Here is an 18,571-nt window from a genome sequence, read left to right on the forward strand (position 1 = left end):
GACCTCCTTTCCCCTGTGTTTGAGTCGTCGTAGGAACCCCACATTTAATCCAATACTTGTGTTTATTGCATGTATTTGTTCAGCAAAGTCTTGGAAAAAAAAATGTATATCTGCAAAAAAAAAACAACAACCCTTTTAAAAGCTATTTTGATCGTATCTATGAACATCCAGCATGATATGAGCCAGATTCCCCAGAAATGCTTCCTGGAGCGTCAAGAAGACACCTTTTTGGAAAGATTAGGACGTAAAGAATCCGAATCTGCAACAAAAATCACAATAAATCAAAGCCTTGGTCTGTTAGGAAGAAGTTTCAGTCCAAAAACTGTGTTGTTTGGTTAAAAGAATGGAAAAATTACGTAATTTATGCCAAAAGATTGTCTGAATGGGGCATGCTGGGACTTAAAATGAGCGCGGGAGGATTTTCGCACACGGTTTCCAAAAGGTTAAATCACGAGAGGAAGACTAGACGTGGACGCGACAAACAAAAACCACTCGCACACGAGTCAAACAGAGAATTTGACAGATAAAGCAGAAGCTTGTTTTTGAGGACCAAAGATTTCAAATCAACATTAATATTGATACGAACTGAAGAATCCTGCAGCATTCAAGCACACACACACACACACACACACACACACACACACACACACACACACACACACAGTGAAATTGGAGCGCTACCTCTCAAAATCTCCAGCATTTCTAATCCAATTTGGTTTGCAAACTCCATTTTCAAAACATAGCTCTGAACCACAAACCAAACCAAAAAAAAGAAGAAAAAACAGATGATTTCATTACAACGCATGCTGTATTGGTTCCAAGCCACGCGCCTGCTGTTCCATTCATCTCCTCGGGAGAAGAAAAAAAAGATGTATGGAAATCACCGCGGAAATCTTTTCATCTGGCAATTCTCGAGTGACATTATCATATTCGGTTTGGTAAAAAGGAGAAAAAATGAAAACAAAACCTGCGTGTCAGATTTAAACACAGGAAATTGAATGTGCAAAGACATCGCGGCGCCCGCTGAGCCGCGAGACGAGTGACACGCGCCTCCTTGACATGATCTTCCTCCTCGCGGTTTGAAAACCAGCGAGTCGACAGCCAAGAAGAATCACACTTTCTGACGCGTCGGATACAAATAGCACAAATCACGTCAACGCACAGATTCTCACAAAGAAGCGTGCGTTCTCGTACCCTCAAACATTCTGACTCTTTAAAGCTCGCGCCGATCCATCGCGGCGTGCATGATTCAACAGCACGAGCGTGGAAAAGTGTGGCGATTAGAGTAATATGGTGAGTATGTGTGTGACCTTTATGGATTGTGGATGGAATATAACACGCGGCATCACACACACAACCCACGTTGGGCTCTGCATCACGCCGTACATCTGCTACTACACACACACGCCGAGATTCAATTTCCTTAAAGCCAACACACACGCGGCGTATAGTTAATGAGTCAACACTCGACTGGGTGATGGAAGCCGTGAAAGGAGCGTATCTGGGAGGAAAACACAGATTTTCCGTCAATCACACCCGTCACAAAGAGGAACCACCCGGAGACAGAGACGTACTTCTATCTTGACAGTTTGAAAAAAAAAAAAAAAGCCTTTTTGCGTCTCAGCGACACCGTCAGCCGAGTTGCGAGCTGCTTCTTAAGAAAGCATTATCTCATCCCACAAAACACACACACACACACACGTCTCATGAGCCATTGTGCTGTCACGGGTGACAGCGGATAAACATTTGGATTTACTGCCGTTCTCGCTTTACGTTCCTCCGGCTCAAGTGTATTCTCTCAAATACAGAGAACTGCGACAACCAGGCATTTAACAATCACCCTGTGAGGCCAGATTTAATCTTCTGTTCGAGAGGTTGTCTGCCAGACGAATGAACTCAGGACGTTCTCTTCACTCGCTGATATATATTTTTGTATTTATTTCCGTTATGAATAGACAAACCAGCCACATAAATAACTGCCAGAGCTCTGGAGGTAAAGTAAAAAAAAAAAAAACCAGTTTGAATAAGTCACTTTTGGCCTGTCCTTGACATCGTGCACTGCGTGTGTCTGCAATGATCGCCTCTCTGCACAATGCCCTATTATACAGAGTCAAGGAGACTGCTGCAAACTGAATATATCCGTGATTGTTGGCCCTATTTTGAGAAGGAACCGTTCAGCGGCTTGAGACTGTCTGCATCTCTCTCCAAAGCTTGTTTCGCCGTCGTTTTGTCTAAATTGAATTGAAAATCCACTCGTACATCCTGAATGGCATGTCTATAATCTCAGTATAATCACCGTTTCAACCGTTGCACGATGCATTTCACACGTTTTCCCCCTTTTTCCCTTCGTGTTGACAGCGTTACCTGCATCGTCGCCGCCATTATCAGCAACCCGCTGATGCGTTTGAATTGGCATACAGATGCTCATTAGGCAAGTCGCCGCTTTAGGTCAATATTAACCTTCAATTTATTTAATGACGCACCCACGTTATCAGCAGAAAAGATGGGCCTCTGAGCAAACGTAGACCTTTCGGCCCCCCGAAAATTAAATTCTGGTGTAGATGCGTTGTGTGAAGCGGCGACGAGGGCCGTCTGCACTTGACGTGACGAGGAGCTGTTCAACAAATCGCAGAGGGGGGCAAACAGGAGCACATGTTGGCGTACGCTAGCTTTGTACGCTAGCTTGCGAATGCTCTCTTGCGTACACTAGCATGCAAACGCTAGCTTGCGTACGGTAGTGTGCGAATGCTAGCTTGCGAATGCTAGTTTGCGAACGCTAGCTTGCGTACGGTGGCATGCGAACGCTAGTTTGCGTACGCTAGCTAGCGTACGCCGAATAACACATTTGCTTCCTTCTCCATGGAGAAAGAAGCGGACTCGGGAGTGTTCCAACTTCCGTCCTCGGTGTAAAGGGTGAACGAGGAGATCTTCAGGGTGAGCCTGGCCCAAAATAACAAACAAAACAATCCGTGCAAGTAACCTTAACTTCCCGAGACCACGCAAAGTAACAACACAAAGTACAGGTGTCTTACCTATCTCCCTAACCAAAAACAGGAGAACACCCCTGCCGACACCCTTGCTAACCCCACCACCCCAAGGATCTGGGCCTTAAGAGGCGTACGATGCTCTGTAGCGCCTCCCAGAGGGGGGAGGTGGAACAGCTTGTGTCCAGTACAACGTGCGAGGGGTCTGCAGTGATGTTTCCAGCTTGCTTCCTCACTCTGGATGTGCAACGTTCACTGTAAGTGACGTGTTTCTGCGTGTTTTTTTCTCATCAAGGTGAGTTAAAGTCAACTGGTAATTAACCTTTGAAAAGTCGGCCTTTCATTGCTCACATTTCTCAAATGCAACTGTGCATCGTTTAGCTATTCAGAATAAAAGAGCGTACATTAATTTGTGGACCTTTCAGATTGTAAACACGGCTGAAGGGCTTCGAGCTCCAGGTGATATCGAGGATCTCGCTGCTGGCATTTGTGGCATTTTGTTGGCTTTACATGTCGCGTGCTGGTGTGAAATCCCAATTAAAAATGGAGAGAAAACATGAAAACTGAGCAGAAGACTCGAGTCACAGGTCATATTTTCCATCACTTAGTCCATCCAACGAAGGGCATAATGAGGCCACACAAATATGAACCCGTTATTATGTATCTCTGCTTTAGAGAGTGAGATGACAGACTTACATATATATTGACTTCATCATTTAATAGAAAGCCAGTGGGCAGAAACAGAAGAGTGATATTGAGAGTGACTTCCCTCAAAAATCTAGTTTTATTTCATGCTCGGTGCTCTCTGACTCAGACGGGATTTTATTGTATTTCATCTCCTCCGGACTGTTGCAACTCTCTCCATACGGCACCTGCCTGGGTCGAAAATCAATCCCACATCTCCGGCTTGTTCAGAAAGCTGCAGCTGTAAATCACTTGAGCTGACTCTAATCGTATAGAGAGCTCATTACCCAAGTCTTAACACATCTGCTGTTATATTCAGGATTGATTTAAGATTTGACTGATTGTTTTTAAAGCACACTAAAGCTGCATTGCTGACCTTTATAGCTCAAAGTAGAGACTAAAGGTGACGGTGCTTTCTCTATTAGGGCACTGTTACTGCCTGAGGAAAATGGGCTGTAAAACAAGTTTATTCTTTATTAAAATCCTAAAAACACAGTTTTAAAAACATGGGAATCACACTATGCATGGCAATTTTTTGGGGGACAAAAATTGTGTCTTTCGTTGTATTCATCTATCTGATATATTACCTTTTATTTCTATTTGTTGTTGTTGTTGCAGCTTTTGGGGTTTAATTGCATATTGTTTAACCTTCATTTTAAAAAAAGGCCTTGAGATTAAAATCTTTTTTGTCTTCGATGGGGACACGGTGAAGATAGCACAGACAAGGGACAATTTGTAAAACACTCTGTAAACACGGTTTAAAAAGTGCTTTTTAATGAAGTTCATAATATTACATATGTCGAGGGCCGTGCTCAGTAAACTAGCCCGTTATCATATTCTCTATGCTCGTGATTAACAAGTTGTGGACTCATCACTGTCCAAAGAGAGGAGAGCAGATTGTATAGTCCACGCTGACCCGGCCGCACGCTCCACTTTTTAATATCTATGATAATATACGAATGAGGAGAAGATTCGTGATCTTATCATACTGATCATCAACCAGCATCAGAGCTATGTCGTCAAATATATTTTTTTATTAAAAAGAAAGAAGTAGAAATCTGCAACCGACTCTTTCCAACTGTGTTTGTGAGCCTGAACTTAAAGTGAGACTTCCTCCAAGTTAACTTTGCTAAAAGAAATAAAAAAAGAGAAAGAAGTCGACCATGCAACGCAGAATTTTAACACCAATTGCTTCCACGTGCAGGTGGGTCGTCCTTCAATCTGAGGGACGGCGGTTCGATCCCCGGACCTGCTAGCCAGCGTCCATGTGTCCTTGAGCAAGACACAACAAGACTACGATGTATGAAAGTTAGATCGTCCTGATGTGGCGCCTTGCATGGCGGCTCCTCTCATCACTTTGTAAAAGATTCCCATGTAAAGCGTCTTTAAGTATTCTATATCTATATATATCTATATATATATATATATATATATAGATATATATATCTATATCTATATATATATATATCTCTCTATATATATATATCTATATATCTCTCTATATATATATATCTATATATCTCTCTCTATATATATATATATATATATATATATATATATATATATATATATATATCTCTATATATATATATATCTCTATATATCTCTATATATCTCTATATATATATATATATATATATATATATATATCTCTATATATATATATATCTCTATATATATATATATCTATATATCTCTATATATATATATATCTCTATATATATATATATATATATATATCTCTATATATATATATATATATCTCTATATATATATATATATCTCTATATATATATATATATATATATATATATATATATCTATATATATATATATATATATCTCTATATATATATATATATATATATATATATATATATATATATATATATATATATATATATATCTCTATATATATATATATATATATATATATTCAATATTAGTTAAACCAGGAGTATGAGTTGTCTCGGTGGTCTTTTATTTCCTGTTCCCTCACTTTCTCCCTCGTTTCCTTCACTGAGCTGCAGAATGACCGCTGCTGCATGTGCACTCATGCATATTTCAGAATCGGTACCCTGCTCGACCGCCTCCTCCTCCATATTCAAACCTCCTTCTCCTGCAATTTTATCTGACCATAAATATTGAATAGCAAGTAGGCATTCTGTAAATTGACTATATTTGTGTACAAGAGAGATAAGTGGGCTTTGCTGCTTCATGCCTGGTTGTTCTACATTTTGGCCGGACGGCTGCGGTGACTGAAAATTGTGTCTTTTCTCTTATGCGTGGGAGGAGAAAAGGGATTTTAAAATAAGGTTTTTCTGGGGAGTGTGTGTGAGGTGAGAAGAGCTGAGAGACTTTATTTTTACTGTCACTCTTCCTTCACCATTTCTAAATCACGGCGAAAGTCACATGAATGTTTAACGAGGGTCTGCTCGGAAACAGAACTTTCCCATTTGCTCTGGAGGTAAAACTGTGTCTCTGAATATTGTTTTACAATTTCCATAACATCATTCAGATCCGACAAATGTGTGTGTGTTTGGGTTAGTGAGAAATATATATATATATATATATATATATACATATATATATATATATATATATATATATTTTAGTGATACTGAAATACATCCATTAGTTCCTCGAGTTTTAAACTCTGAATACTCCTGAAAGCAGGAAGTGGCACACAGGAAGTGGCACACAGGAAGTGGCACACAGGAAGTGACACACAGGAAGTGACACACAGGAAGTGACACACAGGAAGTAATTGGAGATAGCACATGGTTCAAACACTTTATTTGTTTTTTAAAGTTAGTTTGGTACTGAAATGATTTTGAGACTTAGTTTGAAAAGCTGCCGTTACACTGCTATTAAAATTAAAATAAATCGTGTACAGCATTTTTTTACTAAAATGAGGTTTAGCTCTTTTACATTTCAGGCTGTAGCCACAATGCTAACGCTAGCTGTACTCGCCTGCTACTCTTGCTAACGCAACCGTCAGCGCTCAAGTCGACTTCTTACTCGCCCGGGAAGATTTTATGGTACACTTGTGTATCGTTGTCTATGTATAGTACTTACTTTTATCAAGTACTGGTCAGTAAAATGACCAATCAGAAAAATGCTATTAAAAGGTCTGATTTGAGGTTAACCTTTAAAAAGCACCGTGTTAAATTCTTTGGTAAAGATGTCAGCTGGTGGTGAGACAAAAACAGCAAAAAGCATCGTCTCAGGTTGAATCAACGCATCAAGTACAAAAACAACAACATGATAAGCTTATTAAAAATCATCTTCAGTGTCTGAACTCTACGTCGAAGAGAGAATTCCCGCAGCACGATGTCGTAACGACGCGCCGCGACCTGTTCGCAAAGCCGGTCTTGCGGTTGCGAACCAAAGCAAGAAAATCATCAGTGGAGGAAGCAACAATTTAAACACATATCTCAGGCACCGGTGTTGAAAATCAAGCCTTATTTTAAAAACAACATTGGTGGCATCACAGCCGCTGCGGCACAAAACACTAGTCAACCTGTGCACAAACAAATTCTACATGAATTATTGATGAATTTAGGAAGCTGGTTTTCCTTTTATCATCATCAGAGCTTTCTGTCATTGAACCCTGACTGTGGCAACATGCCAGGGAGTAAAACATCCACTGCAGGAGCTTCTTTCTTCATGGGAGCATCAGGCGGAGAGACTCTGCTTGTGCTTACATTTGCATTACATGTCTCCCTACACCCCATTTTGCCTCGGAGATTGCATGCGGTTTAATGGTGATATAGTTTATATTCAAGGCATTTTTTTTGGATCATTACCAAACAAATTACAGTGGTCCTCTTTTTTTTCTCCTTCTCCTTCTTCTTCTTCTTCTTCTTCTACCGCTCACTGAAGTGCTTTTCCCCCTGCAGCGAGCCTGTGTGATTCTCCAGAGCTTTAATAGCCTGTGAGAATAATGGGTGGCCTGAACATGAAAAGCGCAGATAATCACACAAAGAGAAAAGCCCTGGTTGAGGCCTTCTTCTACACAGGGCTCGTGTCACACGGCAGGATTACAATACCGCCTCGGGGGAGCTTCTTAGCGGGGCAAAAGTACACACGGGCCTGACATACTGATTATGACATACACGTATGTAGGCACACAATGGCAAAGACACAATGGCATCACTTATGCACACACACACGAGCGCCGCAACACTGCAGGAGGAATGATGTTTGAATGTGCTCCCACTCCTTCCAAGAGCACTCTCGGCGCCTTTTCTCCGGGAGCGAAGAAGAAGAAGAAGAAGAAGAAGAAGAAAAACGTGTCTCACTCCGTTCCCACTCTGAATCATTATCCTCCTGCCTGCTCATCGGTTCATCTCATTTTTTTTTTTCTCCAGCCCGTCCGTCTCTCGGCACGGCGTCACGCTGCTCTCTCCGTTCACTCTTGCGGCGAATATCACCCATGTGGAGCTTCAACTCGTCTCTCAGAGCCAGATGGATGCCTCTCTAACTGCCACTCTCCTCCGCCTCCTCTCACCCGCTCAAGGTTAAACACAAAACAAAAAAAAAAAGGACAACGGGCATTAGCATGCCTCGAAAACACAAGGCAAACACACACACACACACACACACACACACACACACACACGCGCTGGCACCGCCATCCAAACACCTTTCATTTTCCTATTATCGCGTGCATCTTCACATTAGCAGCGACACATCTCTCCCTCCGTGCATCAGCGGCGTTACAAAATAACGGAGGCCAGTCACACGTGTCCATTCTTTTTGGCAGCGAGAAAATGAGTCCTAAATAATGCTCTCAACCTTCAGCCGGACCTCCGGCTATAATTTACGTCAAAAAGAAGGATTCACACGCGGCGAATGCACAAACACAAAACAGGCACGTTCACATGTATACTGGCACACACACACACACACGCGCGTGTACAAACACACACAGGCGGTCCTTAGGGCCGCGGCCCAAGAGAACGGGCCCCGCCTGTGCCAGTTCTGGCCATCCAGCCATTAAATCTGGCATTCATGAATGGAAATGTATTCAGCCTTCGATCCAAATTTATTCCAAAGCAAATTTGATAAGGGTTATTCACATGTTGATTCACATGCTGACAGCCGGGTTTCTACCGGGCGCGTCATGATTGTTTTCTCTCCTCCAAAGCAGTCTAAATATAAACAGTAGGGGAGCTCACGCTGGAAAAGATTGCTTTTTTTTTGTTGCTTCTATATAAATAACAGCAAGCTTCCAATCAGAGTTACAAAGTGTTGGATGGCAGCGAGTGTGTTTGACTTTGTGTTTACGCTCGAGTGTGCGTGCGTGTGTGTGGAATAAGTCGCGTCGACGTTAGCGGGTCGGAATGATGGATGTCTTTGGGGCGTGAAAATGCTTCATACCTGAGTTTGTCAGGAACCCCCGGGGGGGAATTGTCGAGAAAAATCCGACGCCAAACACTGGCTGCGTTTGATTTTCAATCTTTTGATAGCTACAGCAATGCTCATTTCTCTACTTCACATAGAGGGGAAAACGCATTGCTTAGAGGAAAAAGACGGGAAACACATGCACAGAGTCTCCCCCCCCCCCCGCCACCACCGTCTGTGTGCAGAGAGACAGCACCGTCTCCAGACGACGGTCCAAATCTATCAACGCGAGAGCTGCCGACTCACATTTGAGCAACCGAGGGAAACCGGAGAGAAACAACCGAGTATCTTTTGCGTTGTCGCAGCGGATACATCTCAAACCGGTGCGTGTGCACGGGGGAGGGAGAGGGTGTGGGGGGGGGGCAGGAGGGAGTGAAGTGGCCGTGGGAAAGGCAGGGTGTTGACCTGCATTTGAAGACGTGTTGCGGACCCTTAATCCATAAAAAAAAAAAGGATCTTGTCAGCGCGGGGTGATGTGATGCCAGTCGCCTGCCGGGCGGCTGGTTGGAGACGGCCAAGCCCTGGAAGGCAGTCTGGCTGGTGGGACAGTGTGGCCAGGGAAGCTACCATCTGCTGGGGAGAGATGTGTGCCTTCACACACACACACACACACACACACACACACACACACACACACGGACCCCCCTTTGGCAACAGCAGCTCGAGAGGGCTTCTCAAGGACTGGATGAGGTTGAAGCAGCTATGCAACGGGTGGGGGGGTGGGGGCTGGCGACCCTGCGCAACATGCACACTTGGTATTTCATGCCGACATGCAGTATATGAACATGAATACCTAAACATCTTCACGCAGGTGCTTTGCAATACCAAAACATTTCAAGCCCTCCATGGCCACAAATACACACAAGCAATTAGCAGAGCATTTACTTCTGTTGGTTTTGTAGCCCACAGTCGGGGGTTTTCTAAAGAAAAGGTTTTAGTAAGCGCACAGACAGCAGTCTTTTTTTCTGTTTTCTGTTGCCTGCTTTTTTTTCTCCTGCACACACACACACACACAGTCACGCACAAACAAAGAGCAACTAAAGGTCTGCCTGTGCTGCAGCCTCGAGCCTGGCTTATCCTCTTTCAATTTCTCCTTTTCCTCTCCTCACAAAGTGTCACCGCAGTAAAAGAAAAGTTGCCCGTGGAGCGACTGTATTCTGAATGTCTTGTGCAACACTGTCACAATTAAAACACACATTTTAGTGCAAATGTGACCGTGATTAAAAAAAATTAAATAGTCGAGAACAAAGCACAATGTCCTTACCTAATTCCTAACCCGGTTAGAATGAATTTATTCTCAATGGAAAGGCTTTAGGGAGGAAATAGAGTGCAGTTAATTGTGCCGCGATTAACGCCGCTTGTGTCAGTGTTTCCTGTCTACTTCCAAAAAGAGATCGACTGCAATCACGCAGCGTTGATTAGCACGCTAAGAGGAAGGAAAGCTAAAGGAAAAGTAGACGGGTTCGAACCACAAGCTCAGCCTCTATCTGAGCTCTCGCTTGTCTGCTCCGCCATTTTTAAGGGCCATCTCAAGCAGCTAATGGGGACTGTACAAACTCTGTCCACGCTGGTGTGAACTCACTAAAGTCCACCGCCGTTGACGCGTCGGCCGATACGAGCTTATCACGGATACATGTCGTGAATGTCACCTGATAAGTGACAAGACGATCCAGGAAAGAAATGCCAGGGATATGTTTAGGGGTTTATAGAGTCTGTCAACTAGAGGGGACTGACAAGGTCAACTTCAAAATGTCTCACTCGGTACTTATAGAGGTTTCAGGCGGCGGGGATTTTGGATCTGGAACCGGAGGGGAAGCGGGTTCAAGTCCCTCGGCACGGCCAAATTACCGGAGAATTGCCAGAACGCCTCCGGGGGCGCCGCCGAGGGCGCGGCTGACCGTGGGCACTGACATCTCTGCAGTAGTGCACAAGTAGGTCCTGTTTGTGCATGTGTGTGTGTGTGTGTGTGTGTGTGTGTGTGTGTGTTTCAGGTCTGTGTGTGTGTGAAATGTGTAAAAATAACAACAAAATGGAGTTTCCCTCCAGGGATCAATAAAGTTTGTCTGCCTTAAAAAAATAAATACAAAAACTCCGAGGTATCCTTTGAAGTTATGATGAGGAACTTTAAACTGTTTAGAAAACAGTCTGAACTCAACACAGATGCCTCCGTGTGACAGAGAACGTGAACTTTATTATTCTTGACGCCTGTCATCGGTGCCACCTGGGAGTCAACAGGTTTTACAAAGGGACTCAAACAAAAACGGGCAAAATCCACACAAAATGGAAGTTCCTCGTAGTGACGTTTAGATAAACGTCTCAATGTATTCATACACTATTTAAAGGAAAATCATATTGCAAGATATACATCCCAATTCAACTCTCACATGTGGCTTTGATCAGTCTTTCAGAGGATTGGTGGTTCAAAGTCCAAGACGCTTAACCCCTAATTGCTCCTGTCTCTTGGGATAAAAGCGTCAGCTAAATGTAATTTAATGCATCATCTGCCAAGAAAATCCCGCGTTAGACGTCGCCGCTTTACCCGTTAACGAACATACACACGTCAGAGGATGCACCGTTGTGTAAAATGTGATGCTGTCGTGCAGCCTTCCAAATATTAGATTGGTCTATGTCGGTGGGTTTACACGTAAAAAAGAAGAAAAACACACTTTTTCTTCTAACTTCAAACATCTAAACGCGTCTACGGTGATGGAAATATCCGGCTAAAAGTAGGAATTAAGCACACCGACACCCACCAGCCCCCTTAATATGGAAAGATGCTTCAAGCTTGTTCTCATTTCTTTGAGAAAGTGTGACATATTTCACAAACTATATTACTTTTTCTTCCCGGTGTAAAGAGCCGCGTGTCAGCGCTGAACTGCTCTGCCTGCTATTAAAAAACAAAATCAAATCCATAGGATGTATTCCTATAGACAAGGTAGTGTATTAATACACGGTCCCAGTCTCGTCATCTGTTGATCCCAAAATTGCATTCGCGTCGGTGACAGCTCATCAGACCCGGCAGAGCGGTCCTGATGCTGCGGAGAGATATGTGACATCGATCCCGACTGGTTTTTTTTCTTCTTCTTCATAGTTCATCAGCGTGTCCCAGAAATAGAATTAAAATCTTCAGCTTCTGTCTGTCTCCAGATTCAAAACTCACTTTGACACGTGACGCTCGAGCGTCTCCCTCAAATGCTGTTGTCGAGTCGGTCCGCCTGTCTTATTAAATTTATTTTGATCACCAATAAATATCTGAACGACATTTGCAGGACGCTGATCCAAAATGTGCCCTTTGCTCTTGAGTTCTGTGACTATCGATCCCACGGCTGCACCGACAAGAGCGAGAATGTTCCCAATTTATTTTCTTCTTTTTATTGATCCTTAATTTGCTCTGTCACATATTGATTAATGATGTCATTTAAGCATCTCTCCAATCAGTTTTGGACTGCCTACATTTGTTCGTTTTGACTCCAAATTAATTTACTCTGTGCAGGATTGTGTGTCAGGTTTTAATCTATTCAGCATCGGACCGTCTGATTGTTTTACTTTCATTAGCCTTTATTTAAGCAGGTCGCTCTCGTTGAGATGCAATGACCTCTTTTCCAAGGGAAGCCCGGCCACGACGGCAGCATTAAAAAAAGTTTCAACAGTCACAAACAGTCAGAAATCACATAACAGGTAAAAACATTAAAAAATAAAACAACAGGACTAAAGCTCCGGATTCACACCAAAACAAGAACAAAAGCGGTGTGAAGCCGCTCCTTTTCTTCAAACGTCTGACTTTTGAAGGTTAGCAGTCAGAAACCTAACCCAACAAAGACATTGTATGATTGTTTTAAAGATAATCAGGCTTTTCATATCTGGATTGATAATTCATAAAGCCTGGCACCGCAAAAAATAAAGTCCACGGCTCAAGCAGAATAATGCATATTTCTCCTGTTTGACTTTTCCACAAGTACAGACTTTGCTCCGCCGTCTTTAAATGTGACACGTCGACGACTGTGTACTCAAACATCATGGATATTTAAGGGAGGTTTCCCTCACGATATTGGATCGAGATCCCACACGAGAGCCATCGTCAGCTCCAGATGTACGACGCGCCAACGAGAGCGCGATATTTATTGCAGCGATTCCCCTCCGCGGTGAGCGCGCTCTGACTTATTTGCCGGCAGCGGGACACCTGACACCTTCTCTTTGATGTAAGCCTCTCAATCCCTGAGTCCTCAGCCGTATGGGCACTGTCACAATGCAGAGAAGAGGTTTAGCTGTCAGGCACGGGAGGAGGGGCTCGATCATAAATGATTTGTCGATGATTTGATTTTCATCCCGGGGAATATATACGGCTGCATAAATAAATGCTTCCCCCCCCCAAAAAAAAACAGGCTGAGCACAGAAGAGACCTGATGATGGAGCTGTGGCTTAATCTCCTCAATGAAAGGAGAGAAAACTCTGGGAGAAACTTTCTGAGCCAATCTGCTCAACTCTAATATGTGATTCCACTTGTGTGTGTGTGTGTGTGTGTGTGTGTGTGTGTGTGAGAAACTCACTCTCGGATCATCCCCTGAATGCTGTATTGCTTGTAAGGCTTTCACTAATTAATACATCTTTTTATTCACCTGCAGCTTCCCATTCGGGGCACTGGGCTCCTCCGTTATGTCACAGATGAAATCCTAGTCACACACCAGCCTTAATCCTCCAGCTTAGTAACAGCAGTCAATTTTAAGAAAGTTCATTTCCTCATGCATCATGTCGCATCTGTGCGGGGTTCTTACATTAAAAAAAGAAAAACGCCTTTTCTTCTGCAGGAGGTACAATATCCTCTCTTGAGCGTTCACCTTTTCAGCATCACTGTACCGAACGCGTGTCTGTTGACGACTAGAAGCACCTTTCGGTGCCCGTGCACCCGCGTTGACAAAAGCTACTTCGATAGCGGTCGTTTCTGTAACGAGCTGCAGCTGTGCCGCTCAGGTGAGGAGAAAATATCCCCCCCCCCCCCCCATAACGACCAAACGTGCAGCAGCGGCCCTCGCCCCGCTGCCCTCGTTAGATTTGTGTTAACCGCTCTTTGAACCGTTGTTTTTAATTAACGGTTTCACACTCTTTTGCCTCCAGCGTTCATCCTCGCTTGTCTTTAAGTAGCCGGCGCTGCGAAAGCGGCGAGGGCCGACGCTCGTTTTTCTGTTTTTGAGGTCAAACCGGAGCGGCGTAATCTGAAGGACATCCAGCAACTCGGTGATGACGTCAATTAGGAATCTATAGAAGCAAACTTTGATCCAATGCGTCGTCAAAAGTAATAAAGTAAACATTGTGCACAATGTGCGGCATCCACCGGCAGCAAAGTGCAAACAAAACACGGAATAATCATGTTAATAAACACAGCTAGATATAAAGAGGAATCTAGAAATTATGCAAATCACACATTAACTATTACTATTAAGGCTTTCAGTAGAGTTTTTTTTAGATGTAATCATATTTTTTTCATTTTCTTCATTCATTTCTTCGGGGCGTTTTCTCCAATGTCATTTAAATTCTTAAAGTGACTTCTCGTGGTAGTAGTTGTCAGTCATTTTGGAGCCCAAATATAATTCATGTTATGATGTAATGACATATTTTTTGCCCTAATAAGTGCTGACGCTGTCTATATTCCATCTGATGCAAATTTAAAACATGCACGACAGGAATTCAACTCAAGTGTGTGTTGTTTTGTTTTGTTTGAATCCTCTTTGTACGTCAGACTGAAGGTTTTTGGACTCGTCTGGTAGGTGAACGCCTCCTCACCTCGCACCACGATGGTGGTGGACTTCTTGGCCGGGTTGCCCACGTTGTTGCTGGCCACGCAGCTGTAGACGCCCGCCTCGTCTGAGGAGATGGCCGGAAGGGTGAGCGTGCCGCCCTTCACCACGCTCCTCTGCGGCAGGCTCTCATTGGTGCTGATCCAGTTGAGGATGGGGGGCGGCTCTCCCCCCGTGGTGATGCACACCAGGGACACCGTCTGGCCGGGATTAACCACGATGGGATCCTCCACCAGCAGCTTGATGGACGGCGAGGCTGCGGAGGGAGAGCGAGCGGAGTCTTAATTGGCGGGAGACGGACAACTCATGACAGTTATGACAGTTACAGAATGTGTCAGTTCACGTCATCTGTCTGTTTCCATGCCTGTCTTATGGACACGTGCCGTAAAAGTCGGGTTACAAGCCACTATTACCTTCAGTGGGTGTACCTGCTAGCGCCACACTGTAGCCAGCTAGCTCTGCCGCTAGTGCTGCTGCTAGCTAGTTCCTCTATCTCCCTGCTAGCTCACCGACAACCACCGAAGGTAGCGGGACCAGGCCCGGCTCGGCGCCCGACACAGTAGCAGCTAGCGGGGAGCTAGCAGCAGCGCTAGCTTGCTACAGCTGGGACACACAAGGAAGGCAGGAGCGGCTTGCAACCCGACTTTTACGGTATTTATCGATTCAGCAGCTTGGAATAATCTCCAAAATCACTACAAAAACTGTAAATTGGGTGTGAAATGTAGAAACATGGTGAATGGTCTGAGGTACCTGTCTTATTGGTGAGTCTGAAGATAACGCTGCGGTCGGGGATCCCACACACGTTTCTGACGGAGGCGACGCAGCTGTAGTTGGCGTAGTCCTGAGGTCGCAGGTTCTTCAGCTTCAAAATCTTCGTTTCCCCCTGCAGCTCAGACCAAACCAACACTGGTATGCAAATGTGTGCAAAAATATCAACATAATCCAAGTTAAAGAAATGCAGGAAACTGGGCGCCGGGACGGGGACGACAAAAGGCCAAACACCTCCAACGAAAAAGGTCAAGGAGATGAATATGCATACGATTTTAATGAAGCCCAACTTTTTTTTGCAGATTCCGAGAATATTACAGCTAAATATACCACGGTGTGTTTTTTTTTATTTTTTAAAAGGGGAATGAACGTGTCAACTAGCTTAAATAGCGACGTGCAGGATTACTTTCCAGTCGATGGCCCTGCAGTATTGCTGATGGGATCAGCGGGGGTCCGGCTATCTCACTCCTAATGTGTGTTTGACTCCAGCTGGGAGCCTCGCCCACGGGGCTGCGATGAGGATGTGAACCTTTTGATCTGGCTGACTCCAGTGTGCGGGTGTGTCGCGGGTCGGATAGGGAGGGCGGCCGATTAGAACACGAGTCGGCCGCCCGCTGCGGCGGTCCACACAACGCGGCGGTCACTCGCGTCTTTCACATCCAATGAGGCTCACGGATAAATTAATTGTATTAGATTAGCCACGGACCCCGCGCTGCTCTTCCTCTTTCTGTCTTGCCGTCACCTCCTCTGCTTGGGAGCAGATATCGGGAGATGAGGTTAGTGATATTCAGAGTGCAGAGCTTTACTCACAGCGAGGGGGGAAAGCTATTTGGAAAATGCAAGGGGCAGAGAAAGGAATAGAAAGGACAAACACATTAAACCGAATTGGACGGTGGGATTTGATAGTCATATCGACCGAAAGATTGAACGCTAAAGTACACAGGAGCTTCGGAGACGGGACTTATGGCTGCCGGTAAAAGGGCAAAGAAATTACGGAGGAGTGCATTGTCACCGTCAGGTGGAAAGAAAAAAATCCCCGGTTTTTGCTTTCATGTTTTAAAAAACGAGATATATTCGAGGCATTAAATGCGCGTCTTTGGGGACGTGGAATCCAAACCAGACTGATGAACTTAAAAAAGCGTGGCAATAAAGATGCAAATGAGGGCATTTTGAGCAGCAGGAAATGGACTAACTTGACTTCATAAGGGAAGGGGGGGGGGCAAGAAATTGAGCGAGGAAGCCGAACAAAAGAGCGATAGAAAAAAAAAAAAGTGTTGCGCGTCTCCGCGGCGTGATGAGCAATATGTTTAAAACCGGTTACTTCCTCAAGAGCTCGACAGCGTGCTCAAACAGAACATCACAGTGCGAGGGAACATCAAACTCCACCACAGACATCAAAAACATATCGACTACTCTAAAGAAGTGGGAATCTGACGAAGGAGGAGAAATGGCTCCATTATATCCTGGATAATTGTCCTTATTCTCTGGCACTTTGTGGGGAGAAATTGAGGAGAGAGAAAAGGTGGCGGAGAAAGGAACCGACAGCAGAAAGGACAGAGTTTCTCCAGTAAAAGCACAGCTCTGGGTCTCACCTAATTATGAGCCCGCTCCACCGTTCAGGGTTTGAAATGCCACCTCTGCATTTCTACAGTATCAGTGGGACCATTAAAAACCATTTTGGTAGACTGAAAGGTGCGAGTGAAGGAAGCTGGAGGATGAGGAATAATGGCGGGAGGAAGGTACGGAGGTGAGCTAAATTCACAAATCTGCCAGGTCAAAATGGACGCCCGGCGGCAATCTAATGGACTCAAACCCACCCCCACCCCCCGGCCCCGCAGGCTCAGCTTTGGTCAGCTATGAATCCGTAACTCAATTGTCGGAGTACGTTTCAGGCAAGTTCAGGCATATTGGTGCAAAATAATGCTATTAGCCATTCATACGAGCCCATTTCCAAAGGAGTTTTGTCAGGATTTGCTTTGGGGGGTTTTTGGACCGGCCGCGAAGCTTATCTCCGGGTTTGGGTTGCGCTCATATTTTCAAACCCAATTAAAGCTTTGCTGTAATAGAGGGCAGGGTGAAGGAGGAAAAGAGGTGTGGAGAGCAGGATGGAGAAAGGAAGAGTGTCTGATGAGGCCCGGTTGCGCAGCTTCTTCAGCCTCCTTCACTCACTCCATTAGTCCCCGGCCATCTTTCTCTATTTGACCAAACATCAATTTCACTTCCCTTTTTCCCCTCTCTCTCTCTCTCTCTCTCTCTCTCAGTTTCTTAAGCCTCTTTTCCTCTCTCGCGTGTCTTTCTCTCTCTCTTTCCTAAAGATTTCCATTCTCTCCGCCGCCCGGTTCGACATACAAATCACATTTAACTCAATCAATTCAAAAAACTACAATTCTCACCACGAGTGAAGGAGCAAAGCTCCGTCCGCTCTCTGTTGTTAGCGCCCGATTCCTTTTTTTTTTTTTTTGGGAGGGAAAAGTTTTGCAATTTACAATTTGCAAAAGGAATTCCACGACTGAGGGAACCGATTGTGAGGGGGATCCGATCTATTCTGTGTCCGCAATTACCTAATATGCATGAGGCTTTGTGAAACGGGGCTAGTGGAAGCGATGCTGCTATTCATGTGGCTAATGAGTACGTCTGAGCTTTCACAGCAAGGGGGGTGGACTGAGGGTTTCGGGAGAGGACGAGAAACAAACTAAACCATGCCTCATGATAACCTGTAAGGCACATGAATAACATAATTTCAGTGTTTCACATTGCAATGTCTCCCCCATTGCAACAAGACGTGGTATTGACTCATGAACTGTGGCTTACGCATCTCTGTCCTGAACTTGCAGGATTGAGTGTTCTCTACTGCAGCAGCGAAGGGCATCATTTACACACACCGCCGTTCAAAAGTTTGGGGGTCAAATTTTCAGTTTCTTTGCAAGTTCTCTC

At 44.5% G+C, this 18,571-nt stretch overlaps 1 protein-coding gene across 2 annotated transcripts in view; it reads right to left on the reverse strand.

Annotated features, from left to right (window-relative positions):
- The window catches only part of LOC137786034 (MAM domain-containing glycosylphosphatidylinositol anchor protein 2-like), a 166,902-nt gene that overhangs the window by 64,391 nt on the left and 83,940 nt on the right, over positions 1 to 18,571 (reverse strand). For both annotated transcript variants that reach the window (XM_068577639.1, XM_068577638.1), the window contains exons 5-6: positions 15,620 to 15,752; positions 14,856 to 15,125 (exon numbers count right to left, since the gene is read on the reverse strand). In XM_068577639.1, the coding sequence (XP_068433740.1) occupies positions 14,856 to 15,125; positions 15,620 to 15,752 (403 nt within the window). The remainder of the gene's footprint in view (positions 1 to 14,855; positions 15,126 to 15,619; positions 15,753 to 18,571) is intronic.

This window comes from Clinocottus analis, unplaced genomic scaffold (assembly GCF_023055335.1).
Source record: "Clinocottus analis isolate CAN_PGR_092001 unplaced genomic scaffold, fCliAna1.0.p SCAF_15, whole genome shotgun sequence".
Lineage (NCBI taxonomy): Eukaryota > Metazoa > Chordata > Actinopteri > Perciformes > Cottidae > Clinocottus > Clinocottus analis.